Source organism: Miniopterus natalensis, chromosome 1, assembly GCF_054644295.1.
Source record: "Miniopterus natalensis isolate mMinNat1 chromosome 1, mMinNat1.hap1, whole genome shotgun sequence".
Lineage (NCBI taxonomy): Eukaryota > Metazoa > Chordata > Mammalia > Chiroptera > Miniopteridae > Miniopterus > Miniopterus natalensis.
The window spans coordinates 45001123-45022582 of NC_142081.1; the positions used below are offsets into that span (position 1 = coordinate 45001123).

General features: G+C 43.5%; 1 protein-coding gene across 1 annotated transcript in view; it reads left to right on the plus strand.

The window, feature by feature from the left end:
- The first annotated feature begins 5289 nt into the window (after positions 1-5289).
- The window catches only part of RORA (RAR related orphan receptor A), a 93035-nt gene continuing 76864 nt past the window's right edge, over positions 5290-21460 (plus strand). Inside the window, exon 1 of the mRNA XM_087821114.1 lies at positions 5290-5365. Coding sequence (XP_087677240.1) covers positions 5335-5365 — 31 coding nt within the window. The 5' untranslated portion in view covers positions 5290-5334. The remainder of the gene's footprint in view (positions 5366-21460) is intronic.

Below are 21460 nucleotides of genomic sequence, written 5' to 3' on the forward strand. Positions count from 1 at the left end.
ATTGCAGAAAGCTTAGCAAAAGAGCATGCTGATAGTCATTTCAACACATCCTTATTAAGGTCAATAATTTATGCTAGACACAGGCTCCGTGTGCGCAACGATGTAGGGGCGGATGGTGGGGATGGGGATGGTATTTCTACTTAAAAACCCTACTGAGAGAGAATCACTCTGTCCCTCTTTTAAATTGTTTAATTTATTTCTCCCAATGGCCCCTACAGGGCTCTACTATCCTTATTTGACACAGGAGAAAACAAAGATTTGCTCAAGATCACTCAGCGAATGAGTGGGATGAAGGTTGGATTTTGAGCCCAGCTTTGTCTAATGCCAGAGATCACTGTCCTATACCACGGAGCTCAGGGAAAGAAAGAAGGCTCGTTGGAGAAGTAGACGTGGTGCAGCAGAGAGAAGGGGATGATGTGTTCCTGAGAAGTGGATGGGACATGACCCTCAAAATAGTCACGGGATGTTTGAGTTGCAGGAGACCTTGGAGGCCTGATCCCATCCCTTCATTCCACAGGAAAGGGGCCGATCTCCTGAGAGGAGAAGTGGCTTGCCCGAGGTGACACAGAAAGCTAGTGGCAAGTGTGGAACTTGAACGCAGGTCCCTAGGTTGTGAGTTCATGTGACTATTTCTCATACTCCTTTAAGTAAAAAAATCATAATCTCCTGAACGGCCTGTTGCACTGCAAGCCATAGGAGTATGAACACAAGCGTTGGAAGTCCCTCTGGCCTCTGACGTGCATTTCATCCCTTGCTGCCTTGGCAGGTGTGTGTGTAGTGAGGCACCTACTACCCACCTATTCTGTGGAGGTTGCTCAGGTCTGTATGCCTGTGAACTTGACCCTTTCCCTCAGTGTGATGGTTGCAAAATATCTGCAAGTTCTTGAATTTCCTAATAGATGGATGAGACATACGGTTCCAGAAATCTCAGAATCCCTTCACCGTTGTCTCAACTCAGCCGAATCTTTCACCTCCAAATCCCATTACACTAAAAGCCACACTAATGATTTGCAGCCATCCATCAACTGTGAGGGGCGACGTGCTGTGCAGACGTCTTTCCAGTGGGCAGCCAGGCGCTGCCTTCCTTTGGAATGTTCACAACGACTCAGAGAACCAACTTCTTCTCTCCAGGGCTTTCAGAGCCAAGGTCAGCAGATTAGTGAGCTTCTCGAGATCAGGACTATTGTCTTGTTCTTGTTTGATTTTATAGTTACCAGGCACATAATAGGAATTCAGTAAATGGTGGTTGATAATGTGAAGTGTGTGTGTGTGTGTGTGTGTGTGTGTGTGTGTGTAAAACTGAAGATGTCTCTCACCACCCAAATACAGTTTATTTTCCCACATTCCATGGACTATGTATACATACGCATACCTGCACGTACGTTTAAATCTACATCTATATTTGGCTTAAAAGCTTGAATAAAACAGATAAGCTATATTAATCTGTTCATCTCCTCACCCCTGAAACTCATAAATAGGGGGCCTCTCTGTTACTTTTGGTGTCCAGGTCTCACCAGTCCTATTCCATTTATAAATGTTGCTTTATGAGACACTGGCTCCTTCCAGACTCAGAATTAAGCAAGGCTGTGATCTCTTGCAAGTAAGCCTGTGCAGTCTCTGTAGTTTCCCAAGAAGTCTTGCCTTGAACTCCCTGGGCCTGACGCTGTTAGGTCTGCGGGAGACCTGCTCCCTGGCTCTCTGTCGGCCGAGTGGCCTGACTCCTACAGCTCACAGTGCAGTGGTGGCTCGGGATGCAGTTGAATCAAGCTGCCTCGGACCACATTAACCTTTCACTGATCCCTTTCTTGTTCAGCTAGAAAGAAATTAATTGAATTAGCAAGCTGCCACGCACTGGAGAGAGAGAATCAGGGCCTGGGTGAGACAGAGCCACAGAGCCAAAATGCTCTCGTGTACATCAGCAAACTTTTAAATCATCTTTGTACAGAAGCCACTTGCCAACTTGTGATAAATTTGTCAACCCACCGGTTTGCCATTCTCCCTCGTGAGTCAAGGTGGTATATCACGAGCTCAGATCCTGTCTGTAAGAAAAACAAACATACTCTCATAAAAAAAGTACCATTTCTTTGTTTAACCTCTGAAAGTGCAAAGATTGGCACCAGTTTACCGATTATACTCCAGCTGAGAGCCCTGCAGAAATACAGCAGGCTTTTCTCACAGGCATTTGGGAGCAACCTGGCATCAGAGCATCTCTCTACTTCCCTGCTAAGTGACAGGTCCAATGTGAAACCCAGCACACAGGGACACCATGTGCAGCTGTCCCCGTCTCTAGAGGACTCTGAGTTGAATTACATGTGTGCCCTCTTTTTCCAAGATTAGCCAATAGAAACATTTGAGTTGAAAATTAACATATAACATCATCCCATTCATGGTAAAGAATTCCCATCCTGTTTAATTGTCTTCATGTAAACAATAGTCTATATTTTTAGAACACTTGGTAAAATAAATTTTAATGGAAAGAATATATTGCTTAACACTGTTTCCCCCCATTAGAGGTATTCCATAAGCGTTTATATAATCCAAATAATTATTCCTACATTTTAATATATAGTTGGTAAAAGCCTGTGCTTTTACCATGGCCCCAATTTGGTAGTCTGGAAGGAAGATTTGGACCCTTTCATTCCTGACTGATTTAGTTGGTTGAGGACTTATCATTCCATAGGAAAATTGTATTTCAAGAGGGCTTTTTTTCTTCTTTTTTGTTTTTTTTGTTTGTTTGTTTTGGGGTTTCACAAAAGCGCTGTGTTGAAGAACAATAATAGTCCCTGGGTTAAAGGCTGGAGACATTTCATAGAATCATGTTTACAAATAGTATCTCACCATACAGGAAGGTTAAGACTTAATATCTGCAACTCTGTTGCTCATTAGTTGTAGGATGAGAAAGAAATACATTTCTAAAGGGCAAGGTCAGTGTTACATTATCCTGAACATGTCTTTGTTGTATCAATGTGTAAATATTTCAAATAAGTACTATGAGATTATATTTCTATTGGGGACATCCCTATAGGTTGAATGATTCTGCTACATGTAATTGCAGGAGCACATGTCACATTACATGTCATTCCCGATTACCGATTTCATTTGAAATGGTCTGGAAATAAATACCAATTACTAGTAATGTAAGACTATTTACCTTGGAGTCAGATGTCTCACAGGCAGGCTAGAGCTAATGGATTTGGTCATTTTCAAGGCGTTATTTTCTACGACAGGATACTGTTTGAGAGTGACATTGGGAATTTTCAGAGTTGTAGATCTGGATCCATTTGTACTGAGGATGGAAGAACATACCTATGAGTATGCGTTCTCTGATGGTTTCCCATCCTTTAACAAGTATAAAGGAAAGAAAAATGGTACCTGGGACCTACCTATAGGATAGCTTGCCATTAGCCTTCCTTCCTAACGTCCTCTACACAAGGGAAATCAAGAACCAAGTATGAATGATGGGTGTCAGGGTAACTGAGGGGTGTTGCCTCACTGCAAGATGCAGTTGCATCACGGGAACATGGTGTGATTTAATTTCATAATTGTAAATATCACAGAGGGTATGGTTGATTCATTTGAAACTCTTGTCCATTTCGCTATGGCTGGACAGCTGAGTTAACATGGGTAGGTCTTGGCTTCATATTTTTATGACTTCTTTTCTTATTTTTGTGGTTTTATTTGGAAAAAAAATTCTAAAGGAAAAACTGTGTTAGAATGACTTTAGCTGAGATCAAACTTTTATAAAGCTATGGCTTGATTTAAGGTACAATGAAATTTTTTGACCTTCTAAGTCAGAGGTCTGTGTATATTTTGCCTTGAAGAGGGGGTTAGGGTGGGCAGTGTGTGATTCTAGCTTCCTGTAGTGCTGATTGTCTATGTGTGTTTTAAATTACAGCCCAGCTCTGGGGGCAAGGACAACTCAGTTAATGGGGAAAAAATCCTAGGAATCTGTTTAATCACCATGAGTGCAAAAACAACCATCTAATATTTTAAGTTGTAAATGGAAACAGATCATCAGAAAAGAAAGTAGAATTGAGGGAACAATAGTAGGTATAAAAACCTGGCTTTTGATAATTTTTCCTGTTATGCTCAATACTACAGACACACCTGATGAAATTTTAAATAATGTGGACTCTGGATATGTAGCATCTGAAATTCACGGTAAAGAGATTCATCTAATAATAACGTCCTGATTTAAGTTTCCATAAAGCCAATGAAAAGGGTCAAACTTCAAAGTTTGTAGGGAATTAAGTCTTAATTGCTAGTTAAAATTCACAAAGTTGACCTTTAGAGGTCTTTTGTTTGTTTCCTGGCCAAAGTACCACAGAGTCTCCTTTTCAGAGTGTGAAAACTAGAGCCGTTTCCATTTGTGGATGGGCTCTCGGAGGTGGAACCCAAGCTGTGGAAGAGCCTGGGAATTCAGCGGCTCAAGCTGGCCGGCGCCCGGAGCTCTTCTCCCCAGCATCAGTGGTTGGAGGCGCGGGTGGGGGAGGGGGCACTGGGCCGGGGAAAGAGCCGCAGTCGTAAACTAGGACCCCAGTTGCTGGTGTGATGAGGGTCACCAAAGTCTGGGTGGGCGGAGTTCCCCCGCCCGGGCTGAGACTCTCGGGAAAGACTTAGGAGGCGCGGAGTTCACTCCCCCAGGTGGGCCCGACGGCGGCGTTCTGCGCGGACCTGGAGAGGGCTCTACCTGTCAGTAGAGCTGGGGCGCTCTGGAAAATGGGTATTGTCGCTGACTACCGCTTCCCCAGACCAAACCGCTCTTTTCCGCCAACCGGCCAAGCATCTAACACCCCTGGGGGCTACGGGGAGGGAGCTGGAGAGCCGCGTGGGGTTGCCTGCCTGCCGCCCCGGGGGCTGGGGGCAGAAAGCGGTCAGGCGCGAGTCCGCGGAGCGCTGCGGGAGAAAGCGCCCGGGCGGCCACAGGTGCTCGCCGCGGCGTGGAGAAGGCCGGGGTCCGGGGCGCGGGCCGGGGGCGCGGCGGGCAGCGCGGGGCGCGGTTGCGCCAGCCCCGCAGCCGCTGCTCACCTGCCCGCGGGGGCGGGGCGGGGCGGGGCGGGCGCGGCGCCCGGGCGCGCCAGCCTCCCGCCTCCCGCCTCCCTCCCGCCTCCCGCCTCCCGCCCGGGGAGGAAGCGGAGGGGCGCGGTGTAAACAGAGCGGCGGCCGTGATGTCAGCCGGTCACATGGAGCCTCTTATGGCTCGGGATGGCTCTCGGCGGGCGGGCAGCTGCGGCAGCTGCTGCTGTGGCTCGGGCGGCGGCGGCGCGGCGGCGGCAGAGGGGGCTCCGGGATCGGACCATCCGCTCTCCCTGCGCTCTCCGCACCGCGGCTTAAATGATGTATTTTGTGATCGCAGCGATGAAAGGTGAGCCCGGGCGCCCCGCCGGGGCCGGGTGGGCTGGCTGCTCCGGGGGGCGGGGAGGCGGGCGCGCAGGGGGAGGGGTGGGCGCGCCTGCCCGAGCGCACGTACTGCCCCGGGCTGGCGGGGAGCCCCGCCGGGGCCTTCTGGGCCACCGCGGCGGCGCCACCGGAGCCGGGCCGCGGGACCCGCCTGCCTCCTGTGGGGGCAAAGGCGCGCGGGATGGACCCCGCTCTTCCGCCCCGTCCGGCGCCTGTCAGTTGCCCGGGTCCGCCGGCACCTGGCGCGGCTCCCGGGGCTCCCGGAAGAAACTTTGCGCGTAGTCGCCGCGCTTCTGGAAGGGAAGGAAGGGTCTGGGGAACTCGGAGGAAGCTGGGGGGCACCCGCGGCCGGTCCCCAAGGCCCGCACCCCGGACAGCTACGGCCTACTCAGGGGAGGCCCTGCGGCCCGGCCGGGCTGGGCCGGGCGGGCCGTGCGCGCTCGCGGACGCGATGTCACCCCCTGGGGACTGGTCAGCGCCCCAGGCCTCGCGCCCTCCAGCCTCGGCGGCCCAGCAGCCGGGAGCGGCCGCCCGCCCGCCCGCCCGCCCGCCCGGGAAGTGCGGCGGGTCCGCGCCGCGTCCTGCCGCAGCCGCTCCGAAAGTGCCCGGGCCCGGGTGCGGCGGGCGTCCGGAGCGTGCCAGGGCTCCCTCGGCGGCCGCCCGCAGCCGCAGCGCACCCCAGCTTGGTACTTTGGGTTGTGGATTTGCGGGCAGCGGTGGAGGTTAGGCGGCGGTGAGGGCCGACGGGCGCGGGCTGGTCTCAGCCAAGCCTGCGCACCGGCCGTCGCCCTGCCCCGACCAGGACTCCGTAGCCAGGCTGGTGGCAGGATGGCAAGGGGCACTGGTGGGCGAGAGGACTAGCCAAAGGTCCTCCCAGGTGCGCAGGAAGAAAAACCATGGCAAGTCAAGGAAGTTTCTAATGGGAAAGCCAAAGTTTGGAGGTGTGCAGGAAGTCTCCGGTGCGGCCCGGAGACACCGCGACGCGCTCCTGGGACTGTTGCAAACAGCCCGAGACACGCTCAGCCCGCAGCACGCTGCCCGCTCGTGCAGCGGCAGGTTCCTCTGCTCAGATCATCTGCGCGAGCGGCCTGGAGGACCCGGCCGCCGCCAGTGGGGATTTAGAGCCCCATCTGTTTGCCGCGGCCAGGGCCCCCCTAACGCGCAGCATTTTTGCAGATCCAGACGGTCCTGCGGGCTCCGCCGTCCGCGCGGGCGCCGCTCGGTACATGTTTGCTAGGTTGAGGTTTTGTTGCAATCCAGGATGAAGGGCAAGAGTTCGCTGTCTGCGCTGGGCTTACTTTCGGATCACCGAGCTTTGCCTTTCTTCACTAGAGATTGGGTGGCATCTCTTTTATTAATTATTAACAGGCCGAAACGTACTGGACGCTGAGATGAGCTGCTTGAAATGAAATTCTCTCTACAGCGTGCCCACAGCAAATTTTCTATCTTTTTTTTGTGGCTTGCGGGAAGTAGAATTTGATCCGTTTTAGAATATGCAACTGATAAAGTAGAAGAGAGGAAACCTCCCTGTGACTCACGTTCTTAAGCACTTAAAATCATTTTGGAAGGAAAAAAAATGTTAAGATTTTCTTACCGACTTTTATGTAAAAGAAATCTATGCTCCGTCTCTCCCCCTCCCCCCAAACTTTCCTTCAATTTCCTGTGTCTAGTTAATGCTGTAAGAATAAAATGACTCATATATACTTTGTAGTTCAGACATTTTATTTCATTTTTTTCTCCCCTTTAAGTTATAAAATAGATTTTGCTATTTGGGAGGTGCCAGTGCCAGTCTTAATGCATTTTACGTAGTGTAATTTGTGTTGATTGGGACAAGGGTGAGAAGCTAAGACTATTTCCTGTAATGAACAGTAACCAAACAAAGTACATTTAAGTTTATAGGCTTTTCTTGCTTCTGTATTTCTAGTACAAAGTGAACTTCCATACTATCCCTCACTAATATAATTATGAAAATTGCACCACCACCACCATCCCCCAAAAGCTTAGCCCACACGTTTGTCTTGGAGTGACCTCTGGCTGCCATAAGATAATGGATTCGTAGTATTGTGCTTCGAGAAAAGTAGCTCAGAAGTCCTGGCAATGCAGTTTTTCAGTAAGCCTGAGAGAGAGAGAGAGAGAGAGAGAGAAACAATTATAATGCATCTAGATAATTAGGATAGTTTATTCCCAATATCATAACATCCTGTGTTTTAATGGGATTATCTTGCTTTAGTGCAAATTTAAACTAAGGAAAAATGGTTTGTGGGAAAATGAGGAATTCTGTAAATGTTTCCATAGCAGATTTAAAGGGGAAAGAAACTGGCCCAGAATCATATTAAATACTTCCCTACTGCCTCGCAGTATTAATAGTTAAATTGGTTCCATATGTAAGAGAGTTTGTATAATTAGATTTTTCATGCAAAACACAAACTCCCTTTACAGTATAGCCTTTTGGTACGGGTACGCATGTGGAAGGGGAAGCAGAGAAACAAGCGACCATAAAAGAGAAACATTCTCTTTGTTGGCTGATTTACTGTTGTTTTTTAAACATCATTAAATCAGGCCTTTTGAACTCACCAGAGAAGAAAATCCTTCCTCTGCGTTAGTTGTCAAATAAGTTTAGGTTTAAAGTGGTTTCATGCTTAGACGTAATAAATCTTCATTTGAGCAGCTTTAGTCTCATCCTTCAGTTTTGTTTTTGTTTAATTAACAACAAAACTCCAATACCATTTGGATTGCTTCTTGGGCAAATGGAGAGAGCCAGCGACAACATTTAAAGTCAGGGGAGCCCTTGTTCTGCTCATCGTGGAAGCGCGTTGGCCAAATGTCAGGCGGCAGCCCAGGGCCGAAGGAGGTGCCAGTGCTTCCTCCGTTTCAGCAGCTTCTGTGCCCCTTTGCTGCTGGTGAGCTCAGCCTATGTTCACGTAAGTGGAGTTTTGAGAGTGAAGGGGAGGCTTAAGGGGAATTTCTGTCCCATAGTAGAGTCTTTTCCAATACAATTCCTGTGCGAACGTAAGGCACCTTTGCCACCTTGAAAATACTGTGCATGTGGATGCTTAGCAGTATTTCCAACTCTAATAAATTGGATTTTGTAGTTCTGAATAATTTGGCTTTTCTTTTTACCAGATGAGTTTTGGGTTTTACCCCTGGTTGTTGTTGTTTTTTCAAGCATCATGTCAGTGGTATCCTGGAGCTCGGGTTTTTGACCCATCTTTGTGACCTTTGATGGGTAGGATGGGGAGAGGGTGATGGCCCCATCTTGAAAAGAGGAAACCCAAATGGCTGCGCCACTGAGCAGAGTGCTTATCCGGCGAGGAGGGGTCAGTTCTTTTAAAGACAAAGAGGATCCCTGAATTCATTTTTCCAGAGGAGAAGGGGGGAGCTCAGATTCTCTGGGAAGTAGAGAGTAATTTAAAAGCACCATTTTCACAAGCAGCCTCTTGATTTTATGTGTTTCAGTCGCATTACCTGAAATACAAAGCAACATCGTAGTCAGGTAAACCACTTAGCCTTCTGTTTGATTTGAGAACCATAAAACTTCTTTAAATGCTGCCCAGTTATAAAATCATACAATCTCTAAATAGAAATAGTCTCTTAAATATATATATTTTAAAAATATATATGTAGATAAGTTAGTAAGTATATTAATAATTCTCATAAACTCCTTTTTCTCCCACCTTTCCCTCCTAACCAAGTGAACCACAATAAAATAGGTGTGATCAGCAAGTAGATAATTGCAAACCACCTGCAATAGCACCCCGCCACTTTGTAATTTGTTCCGGGACACCTAAGAAAACAATACTTACAAATGACCATTTACTGGGAGAAAAAGCGACTGGATGGATGGATAGGTAGGTAGGTAGGTAGATGATGATAGATGATGATAGATAGATAGATAGATAGATAGATAGATAGATAGATAGATAGATAGATGATAGATAGATACATAGATAGATACATAGATACATAGATAGATGATACATAGATAGATATAGATGATAGATAGATAGATAGATAGATAGATGATAGATAGATAGATAGATAGATAGATAGATAGATAGATAGATAGATAGATAGATAGATAGATAGATGATAGATAGATGATAGATCTGCAGAGGAAGAGTTGGAGTTCAGTTTTTTTAAAATTCTCTTAAGTTGTTTTAGTGATTAGTAAAAGCCATTGTATGGAACGAATCTTCTGAGAATACTTTGTCATAGAAATGTTCTCTACATGCATTCTAAATATTCACAGTGTTTATTAATAAGAAATCAGGCTGCTTTAACCTATGTATTTCACATTTAGTAACCTTAAAAACGATAATTAGATGCTTGGAGTGAGCAGCTACACCGTGTTTATGTTTCTCTGCGTTAAAAATAATAATAATTGGGAGACATCCACCAGTGACAGCACAGTGTGAACTGACATTTGACACTATCTCAAAGATCATATGTTGACCCTTTGAGGAATGATTTACAAGTTCTCTTTCCCGGCTCCAGCTCCTCCACAGAGAATACCTCCTTGCGCACCAGCCTTTGAGTCCGTGACTTAGAGATTCGAGTCAGAGCTTCTGGTATCTGTCATTGTTGTGTGACATGAAGGAACATGGTTTTTCTGTGCATTGTCGGAGTGCTCTATGTCCAGAGATAAAGGTCTACAAAGACAGCTAATAGCATGTATTAGCCAGCGGGCAAAATGCAAGAAAACAGTTGAAATCTTTTTATTTCTGGATTTGGCATTTGCTAGCCTCGTTGTCACCTTAAAAGGAGGCGCTATAAATCTTTGCCCCTATATAAAAAGGAATGTCAAGCCCACTCCCTAGGTTGGCCAGTGATTTCATATTTTGCTTTAGATTTCATTGTCTCTGAAGTTTACTAGGCATTTTATACATAAATAGAGGGGTGATGTTAATCTATGTTTGTTCTGTGCTTTACGGTTTACAAACATTTTTATCTCGTTTACTCCTCCTTGGGAAGTCATCGAGACCGTCCTGTTTTTTAGTTGGAGAAACTGAGGCTCCCCGAGGTTATACGCTGTGCCGTAGCCAACCTCTTCCAGCTGATACGTGGTGAAGTGAAGACTAGAGCCCTAATTTCTACTGTCTTCACTCTGCCTCCCCTGGAGGAAGCTGTGAAAATGTCCTGGATATAACTTTGTCTCTAGTTAGTGGAAATTATAACTCTGGCATTTATAAGGGAAAAAATAGATTCAATTATGTAATGCTTTGCTGAGCCTAATATCCTTAAATTACTATTTAATAAAATCAATTTGGTACAAATGGAGTTATTCTTATTTGCTTATCATTAGCTCTCTTCATCCATGATTTTCATTAAGTCCACTTGTTATAAGAGGATCTGGGTGAAATGTAAGCCTTCCTGTACTTTCCTTAAAAATGCTGAACGCCGTGAAGTACAGCTAACCTGTGTCGCCTGTCTTCATTGTGATAGCATTGAGCTAGAGATTTATCTGTATATCCCACTTATCTTTAGGCAAAGGAGCACTCACAAATGCATCTGTCTTCTCATTGTAATATGCCTTAATGCAGTAGAAATCTCTAGAGTCCTTGGGCTTGAGAGTCCTGGTTGTTTCCGTGACAGCTGAGGGGCATGGTTGTGGACACACTCTTGAGAAATCTGTTATCTTTTAGAAAATCACATGAGGAATAAAAGTTTCCAAGTAGATAGATCTGCAAAAGCTCATTTCTCACTTGATGGGTGTTTACCTCTCTGGCGACTGGTTTGAGGTATGTTTGTCTGAAAGCAAATAAGCATTATTTCGGAGAGTCTTGCGGAGAGAAGAAACCTTAAAAGTCATTCCTATTGGCATTTGGTTTCTCTCCACAGGATTTCTGCCAACTGATTATCTGGTTATGTCGGAACACCTCCTATGATGGGGAACTCACCATTGTTAGACGTAGCTTATTTCATCTTGAATTAGAAAATTCTTATATCAACCATAAGTCTCTCCTTTTAGTTCTGATCTTTTCTTTCGGGGCTGTGTAGAACACATTTAATCCATCTTTCATGTGAAAGGTTGTCAGTAATTTGAAGACTTAAGTACGAAACACACACCCCTCTAACCCTTAATCTTTGCTGTTCCTCCCCACTCGACTGTGTTCACAATCAGCCTTTCCACAATCTTGGTCAGTTTCTTCCTCAAACACACTTCAGTTTGTCTAGAACCTCTCGAAATTTTTGTGCCAAAAGTGGAACCCAAGGACCAGTTGTGGTATGATTGACTCAGCACTTAACCCACCGTGGAGTAAAGAGTCAAGGTTTTAAAACTTTGTTTTAAAATTTTAAAATACAGCAGCTAGGCTGTATCTTTAGACCATCCCAGTCTTTGTGATCTTGTAATTTGTGAAAGTGAACCTTGGACCTATTTAGGAATACTTTTAGATAAACTGAAGTTGACTGTTAAATATCCAGGAAAATAAAAGATCTTGCAAAAAATAATTAAGGGAGCATTTAGAAGCATTTATGAAATGTGTGTTTTTTTTCCCAAAGTAGTGTCAGAGCTGAGATAAGTCTGCCCTCTAGTGGTTGGTACTCAGGGAAAGCTAAAAGCTGTAATTAGGGTGCCAATGAATTTCCCATCAGGCTAGTGGAGAGGTCAAAGGTTGAAATTATTTTCGTTTGTTCTGGGGATCAGATTCAGACGTGTAATTCATTATTTTACGTGGTTATGAGAAATGTAACTGTGGGGGGAGATCGTGAATTTTAAAAGTTTGCTTGGAAGGAAGGAAGGGAATTTTTTTATAAAATTCTGTTGGGCTCCATATTAAAAATTTTAAATTTTAAATGAGATTTGGTTTGTAAGTAAACGCACATTTTTACCTTTATGGTAACCCGTTTTGTTTTTTTAGAGTTGTGACTTCAGTTTTATCCCGCTACCCTCAAATACGTTGTTTAAAAAGACTGTCATTTTGATCAGAGAAATCCAGCATTTTCTCTTTTTAAATCTAAAGCATTTTTCTTCCGAAAAGGTAAACATTTAGAAAGAAGTAAACTATTGTAGGTGCTTTTGGCAAGACAACAATTTTAAACATGGATGCAAAAGTATTAACCCCTTGGTTTCTGAAAACTTACAGTTAGGTCATTTGGTTCGTTTTAAGTATATGCAACTTGCCAAAGACATAGCATACGTGTTACATAGGTTTTTAGAACATTATATAGTTTATACTTTAAAACTCTTCACAAAGTGGTGATAAGCATCCGCCTGTGTAATTTTTAGGATAAATAGATAATACAGGTGAATTGTGGGTTGAGATCTTAATGGTGTGAAAGTTATAAAACAATCTTATTTCTGTGTTGGAATCAGAGAAACAAGTGTTGATCTTCCGTTTCCTTCAATATCATTTGTCCTGGTGCCACCCAGAGGACTGAGATCACAGGCTTACATGACTTTTACACTGCCCAGGACTCCAGGCTTCTGAGCTGAGCAAGAAAAACCAGGGTAATGAGAATGACAGGGGGTCACCGGGATCTCAGAGGCCAACAGTGATCACTGGTCCCCACTGGAAAGATGAAATGGCCTCTTTACGTGAAAAACAAGTGAGGGCGGGGGGAACGCAAGGAAAACCTGCCGTTCAGACCTTTCCAGCATAGAAATGAGATGGTGGTTCACAAGTGAGGACTTGTGGTTAAGTTTCAGATCAGTTCTTGAAGCAAACTGTTTTTCAAGATGTGCCACCCAGAAGTGTGATTCTCTCACCACGTGAGAAATATTCTCTCTCACAGCATGTTATTTTCATTTTTCAGTTGTTGGTTTTTTTTTCTTCTCTTATTTGTTTATCTCGTGTCACATCTTCTATACCACACTGGGTATAAATAATCAAATAAATTTGTTTGAGCAGATATTAAGTGCCTACTGTGTGTTAGGTGATTCAGGTGCCACTTGTGTGCTTTTATAATAGAATTGAGAGAACGTCCTTCTAATCGTGTCTCGTAAACCATGAATCAGCGTTTAAAAAATGCACTGAGAAGTTGGCAGCCACGCTTAACCAGAGGAGGCTGCTTTAAGACTACGGGCTTATAGGTTTGCAGTGTCCATAAGCCACATGCCATTTAAAACAAAGGAGAGCTTGCGACATGCAATGAAATGTTAACGTAATTGGATAAAGCCCATCCGTATACCAATGTGTGACCGTGATTTCCTTCTAAATAAGCTGTAGGTAGGCTCTAAAATCCTGCCTAAAGCAGTGGTTCTGAAACTCGATCGTACAACCCGTAACCCGGAGAGTTCCAAAAGCACGTTCCCAGGTCCCACCCCGAGAGAGCGCGGTTCTTCCGTCTCTGTCATCTCTTCTGCCGTCCGGCCTTCCTCACCCAGGAAGCCCTGTATTTGAAAAGCGTCTCAGGTTTGGGCGGCCTCAGAGCTCCCTCTGTGAAACCCCGTACCTGCCTGTCAGCGCTGGATGGGCGCTGGACTCCTCCAGCCCTTCGGCCGTTTCCAAACACCATTGATCTTCATGCTCAACTAGGTAGCATTTCAAAAATAAACGCCTGTTCTCCATCCCCTGCACGGACCCTGCTTGCTATGGTCTGGGGTCAGGCCAAGGAATTTGAATTAGTAAAAGCTCCTCTGGTGACTGAAGATCAGACAGGTTTGGGCACCACTGCTCTGGTCTAACCCTCTCCTCTTACTCGTGAGGAAAGTAAAGCTCGGAAAGGTAACTATTTTTAGGGGAAGCATAAGCTTCCCTCTAGTCCACTGAAATCTCCTTCAGAGTTGAAGAGGCGCCCATCATGAGCAGTTTCTGCCATTATCTGGATGTTATTAACACACTTCAGACATTCTTCTGGCTATTTTAGCCTTGCTATCAACCAGCAAGTAAAAGGAAGTGGGCAGACTTCAGTCTGTTCCCCCAGCCCTGACCAGGGTGGCTCAGCTGGTTGGGTATCGTCTTGTGCACCGAAAGGTTTCAGGGCTCCATCCCTGGGGGAGGGGGGGGGTTGCAAGAGGCAGCCGATGGATGTTTCACTCTCACATCCATGTTTCTTTCTCTCCCTCTCCCTTCCTCTCTCTCTAAAACTCAATTTAAATTTTTTTTTTTTTTAAAGAATATACTTTGCAAAGGGTATAATTTCTGCTCTTAAAAAAAATTCTGTTACCCCAAATGATCCAAACAGGAGGGGACCCTGAGGTTGCTCTGGTGCTGGAGGTGCCTGTGACACTTTCCAAAGGCCGTATTCCTTTTCTGCATAAACCGTGCCAGTGAGCTCTGGGCTGGGTTTTGCCACCACTGTGACCACTAAGTGGGGGCAGGCTGGGGATCATGCTGCGAGTCAAGGCCAACCCCAGTGGAAACAGTGATGTCTTTTTTATGTTGCTTTTTTCAGCAACAAAGTAAAGGTTTCAGTGCCCTGCAAGCTCGTCAGTGCTTCCTACTTACAAGATGGCATTTCTCAGGCCCTGAGCACATGGAGTGTATCTGCCCACGTCCAGGGCACTGAAGGTGGCGAAATCTGAATGAGGCATATACAGCGCAGGCGTCCTGCAGCTTAGAGTCTGGCCTGGTGAAAGGAAAAGCAGAACAGCTCTGGTTTACGTGGAGGAGGGCAACTTCCACATGGCAACTCCGGACCCTTCTTTCTTTGGAAAATGGTTGTGAGCTTATCCCTTTACTGTGGCAGAGGTGATGCCGCAGGGCGGGGGCCGCAGAGAACGCCGCAGACTTGTTCTCTGCGCTTCGCAAGTGTACATTTTGATGGGAGAAGGGAGACACATAAATGAACTAAATCAGCATTTTTCAACCTTTTTCAAGTCATGGCACACATAAATTAATTACTAATTAAGTTAAAATTCTGTAGCACACCAAAAAATGATATTTGTTGCCGATCTCACACACAAAAAGGTATAATTTTTATTCATTCACATTGGACAGCTATTGTTGTGTTGGCTGTTGTCATTTTTTCATTTGACAATCTTAGGGAAAAGAGGTCAGTGCCCCTGACTAAATAGTCAGGTATTGCAGCACACCGGTTAAAAATCGCTGAACTAGCCCTGGCTGGGTAGCTCAGCTGGTCAGAGCGTCGTCCTGATCCACCGAGCTTTCGGGTTCAATCCCTGGTCAGGGCACATACAGGAATCAACTAGTGAATGCATAAATAAGTGGAACAACAAATTGAAGTTTCTGTCTCCCTCCCTCCCCCTCTCTTTCTCCCTCTCTCTCCCTCTTTCTCTCTCTTCCTGTCTCTCTAAAATCAATCCATCAATATATTTTTTTTAAAAATCACTGAACTAGATAAATGCAGATAGTGACAACAGCTAGGCCAACATAAAAACAGTGTAATGGCTTAGAAATGCTTATGGCCTCATGGATGGACATCAGGGAACAGAGTCCAAGAATTTTTTTCCAGCCAGTGGTGAACGTTAGGCAATAGTCCCAGAAGGGAACTTAGAGGTCATCTGGTCTCTTAGTTCTCAATCTTGTCTGCACGTTAGACTGTCTAGAGACCTTTTAAAAAATACACAAGCCAAGCTGTGCCCCTAGAGGCTCTGATCTTATTGGTCTTAGGTAGGGCTCAACTATTGGTAATTTTTGAAGCTACCCAGATGATTCTGGTTGAAAAACCCCTGAAGTCCAACACCCTTACTTTACACATGAGTCATGGTCTCTAGTGCAGGGAAACAGCGTTGGATGGTGGAAACCCCCTCATACGAGTTCTCCTCCCAGGTCTGCTACCCAGTATCGTCAGGATGCCTCAATTGTTCAGTTTCCCCATTTGTCAAATTAGAGGGTTGGACATGATAGCTATCAAGATCTTTTCCAGCCCCTTCATTCTATGAAAATGTTTCTATTAGAACAGAAAAAGGCTCTGGTTTCTAGTTCAAGACTTGGAAGGAACAAAGGAAAGCAAAGCGTCTGGTTTCCTCATGCCCATTCTCAACCCCTAATTGCTATGGGTCCTTCAATCAGCTAATCAGCTCCTTTTGGAGGTGAAAATTTAAGGTAAAAAGAGGTGAATACTTTTTGCCAACTATTTAAACAAATTAAAGAACAAACAAACTTTCATTAATATTAATAACAAATATGCCCATTCTTAGTTTTTGTAAATTACAGTCATACCTTATTTGTAAAATTCTAGCCCAAAGCCTTTTTTTCCATTTTTGATGGTTGAGTTAAAACCCAGGCAGTTGGGGGTAGGGAGGTTGTTTAAAAATGGAAAACCTGGAGTAGTCTTAACAATTGCACACCACAGTAATTTTATTCCTTAATAAATATTCCAGGCCAGAAACCCAGAGAAATTGATTCTTTCCTAATACATATTGTTTGGAGTTTATTATTAAGCAGAAACAGGGTATCTCCTGTGTTTGCCATCTTATAAAAAGATGAAAGATATTTTTCATGACAGTGCTTAACAAAACTAAGCTCTGTCATGAAAAATATCACTGTGCTTCCTCAGTTGACACCCGGTATCTCTCAAAACTTGGGTTTCATTGAAACATTTACTTGGAAAGATAACAATTCATTATAAACCAGCATGGTGTGATGTAAGCACCTTAGCTTTATTTTCTCTTTGTGTGGAATCTCCCAGCGGGGTTTGATAATATTCAGCAGTTCCAGAAGTGATAAAGTAGTTTGAAAAGTAAATCTGATGGGAACCGGTAAAAGAAATTAGAGCCTTGTCTTTTTCAACAAGAGATTTTTAAAGATGAGCATATTGCCTATTTTGCATGTTTGTACTTCAGAAATTGTACACGCATTGTATGCACATCCTTAAAATTATGAACAGCCGTCTTCCTCTTACTTAAGTTGCATCCATAAGAGCAAGCACCTTCTGAAAATGAGACTGTTTAACAAAATAATCGGTTTGGCAGAAATCTGTTTCAAAAGCAATGTTTTTATCACAAGCAAAATCGTGTAGAACAGAAGCGTTCTATTTCCACCACTGTAGAGGAACAAAGTTGTTTAAGATGAGTTAAGATGTCTCAGAGTTTTGGCAGACTTTCCGAGCCCCCTGCTGCTGTTTCATTCAGAATCCCTTTTAAAGTGGCTTGGAAGTTTCTATGTGATTTCAATGGCTGCTTAGGGGAAATATTGACTAAACTACTCATTTTGACTGTTAAGATGGCTTAGGCATTTTTAGAATGTTTTCATTTGCTAGAAATATGTTTTGCACGCAGGCTTCTCTCATTGAAGAAGGTTGGTTACCAGCCATCTGATGACGCCTCAGGGTGTTTACAGAAAATGTGGGTGCTGTAGTTATATTCGAGCACAGCCCTCCCCCAACAAAGAGAGTGTGGTAATCAGCAGGAATGTGAAAACATGTATTTAAGGATTGATGCTTGTAAAAGAGGTGCTGTAAAGAAACATGGGTTGTTCAGATGTAAGAAATGACTGACAGCTCTCCTTGTAGGCATGCTAGTAACAATAAAATCTAGAAGTTCAACATCAAAGCGATCACAGCTTACTCCACCAGTGACTTGCACATCAAAGAGGGAGCGCAAGACAAAGGAAGTGCACTGAGGTATATTTCTGCCTCATAGCCAGATGCTCAGGGGGAGCTCCCAGAGCTCCTTTCATGAATGCAAAGTGATTTTTGCAGATCAGCGACTTCATTTCATAAATGACCACGAATATAAAGGCAGGCAAACGAGTGCCGTAATTGCTCCCCATCACTTTAAGTTTGGTTAGGAAGGAGTCATCGCAGGAGAGATGGGTCTCTCTGGTTTCCTTAACTAGCGGATTCTGTACCAGTGTGGGCAGCTCTGACTTCACCTAACATAGTACAGGGAATTATTTGCAAAATAAAGAGAGTACATCTGGGGTACACTTCAAGCTGAAGTGGATTGTTTTGAATTATGCTTGAGAATGTAATACTGGACCTAAATTTGTGGACTTAACTCCTCTCCTCTCTCTCTTTCTCTCCCTCATTCCCCCCCACCCTCTCTTTCTCGCTTGTTTTTAAATTCTTTAAAATTAACCTTGTGGGTGGATTTTTGCTGATTCAGGTGCGCATTACTTAACAGGTGTGTGTGATAATGAAATTTAGACCTGTTAAACCGGCTCTTAATTAATCACCAGATCTTTGCCTCAGTTCTCTAAATCAAATGGCCTGTACACCAAAATGCCAAAAGTAGAACAGGAAGAAGAGTCTGGATTGGACTCCCACCCCTCTCTTGAAAATAAAATTAACCATGCAAGTATTATGGGTGGTTTGAAATAATGTGCTTTTCTTTTGCTTGCCTTTGAAATTTGAAGTTCTTTTATAGTTCATCTTCAGTAATTTACTCATTTTTAAATGCTATTGAAAAATAGTAGTGCTCTGTGTAGTCATTAATAAATACAAAGCAGCTTTCTCAAGGCTCTAGGGGGACCTAATAAACACAACTGTGTTACTAATTGATGCTATACTGAGCTGACAAAAGTAGTGCATCGGTAAACAGAAGTTAGAAAGCAAGAAGTTGAAGAACTATAGGGGATTGTGTAGACATCAAGAGTTGGAAATTATAATAAGGCCTCTTTAGGGGAGCATTAATTTGCATGTGGCTGAATTAGGACACCCAATTATTTCTGAGGACACTACTAAGAATTCATCCAAAATACCCCCGAAGTAAAAGATTTGGGGAGGGTTGGGATTTAGATGGGGCAGAGGGGGTCTAAGCGTGTCATATTTCCTATAACTCATGATAGTTTTCCCAATAGCTTGTTAGAGTAGCTTTCTTTGTTAGGGAGAAAAATGCTGATGAAATCAAGAGTGCTGCAATTTCTTTGTTCTATACACACAATTTATGTTGAATTGCCACAATGGAATTTTTTTTTTTTTTAAGCAGGGAGGGCAAGAGGGTGGAGACAGAAATAAACCTTTTAAATCTTCTTTACGTGAACTCCACAAGGACTTGAGCATGGAGCAGATTAGAGTGGATTTATACTGTTACTATTCCTCTGCAGCCATGGTCCTCAGCGTTGATCCATGCACCCCTGGGGTTTCCCCAAGACCCTTTCTGGGGTTCCAAGAGATTAAAAACTTTTTGCATAACAACACTAAGATATTATTTGCTTTTTTATTGTGCTGACCATTTGCATTAATAGTGCCGAAGCATTGGTGCATAAAATTCCTGGCACCTTTGTGGGAATTCAGACAGCTACACCAACTTGTACTGGTAGTTGTTTGTGTTCATTATTACTATGGACTTGCTGTTAACAACACATCACCAGGTTCATTTGAGAATGTCCTTGATGAAGCAGTAAAAATTATTAAGTTGATTAAATTTTGACCCTTGAGTACAAGTCTTTTTAATATTCTTTATGACAAACTAGGAAGTACTTATAAAGCACATAGAGCACTTCTGTGCCACACTGGAGTACGATGCTTGTCTCCAGGGAACAGTGCTTGTACCATTGTCTGAGCTAAGAGCTGCTGCTTTTTGAACGGAATGCCATTTTACTTACCAGAACGGCTGACTGTGGTTATTCAGTCTTAAGTATATATATATCATGCATTTTCTCAAAAATGAACCCAGTGAGCCTATCATTTCAAGAAAAATAGTTAGCAGAACTAATCAGAAAGAAAATAATGCACCCTTATGTTCATAGCAGTGCAATTTATAACAGCTAAGATCTGGAAACAGCCCAAGTGCCCATCAGTAGATGACTGGATCAAAAAAAACTGTGTTTTTTTTTACACCATGGAATACTATGCAGCTCTAAAAAAGAAGGATCTTGTACCATTTGGGACAGTATGGAAGGACCTAGAGAATATTATGCTAAGTGAAATAAGCCAGGCAGAGAAAGACAAACATCACATGATCTCACTTATATGTGGAATCTAAAGAAATTAATAAATTGATGAACAGAAATGATTCAATGACAGGGAAGCATGGATCAGACTGATGAATGTCAGAGGGATGGAGGAGGGTGGGTGGGTGGAGGGGGAGAGATTAACCAAAGAATTTATATTCATATATACACAACCCAAGGACAGGACAAAGGTGTGGAGAGGGACTGGGGAGGGGGGTGGGGCGGGGTGGAATGGGTCATTGGGGAGAAAAAGGGACATTTGTAATATTTTAAACAAAAATTTTTTTAAAAATTTTTTTAATTTAAAAAAAGAAAAGAAAAATAGTTGGCAGAGGCTGGCCGGTGTGGCTCAGTGGTTAGGTGTTGACCTATGAAACAGGAGGTTGCAGTTCGATTCCATGCCAGGTCACATGCCGGGGTTGCAGGCTCAACCCCCAGTAGGGGGCATGCAGCTGATCAGTGAGTCTATCATCATTAATGTTTCTATCTCTCTCTCCTTCTCCCTTCCTGTCTCTGAAATAAATTTTAAAAAAATAGGAAAAAAACAGTTGGCAGTATTTATTGCCAATAAATCCCAGCTTTCAGGCAAATATTAGAATTTTGGAACACTTGTATCCAATTCCATGAACTTGACAGCTTCCCAGTATTTAAAGAGTTTTCTGATGATTTCTGTGGTGATATTAATAAATGTGATTACTTGATATGATCATATTTGGTAACGACATATGTGACCATCTGGAAGAGCTACCTGACTCAGTGAACTAATAGTTTCCAAGTGACCAGTGCATGCTATTATAAAAAAAAAACATGCATGGGCAAAAGATTCTTTCAAGGTACAGAATATCCCAATGTGCTTGAGTGTCACAGAGTACAAAAAACTACTGATATGATTTCAGATTGTATATTCCAGTTAACCTTTAAGAATCTCTACAACTTGTTGAGTTTTGGGGTAGTATCAAACAAGAATATCCAAAACTATCTGAAAAACTGTTCAAATGTTCCTCCCTTTCCAGTCACATGTCTTTGTGAGGCCAGGTTTTCCTCATAACCTTCAAACAAAAAAACACAAGAGACTGAATGCAGAAGCAGATATGAGAATCCACCTTTCTATTCAAGAGATTTGTAAAAATATAAAATAAAAAATTATTTATTTTTCATAGAAGTAACTTATGTTAACATATAATGAGTTATTGCTATTTTAAAAAAATTAAATATATATAAACGTTTTTTGTTCTCGGTTTTAATTTATTACACAGCAATTATTGATATAGAACCCACATAAATATAAGTTCCTTGGGGTTTTTAAGAGCATAAAAGGA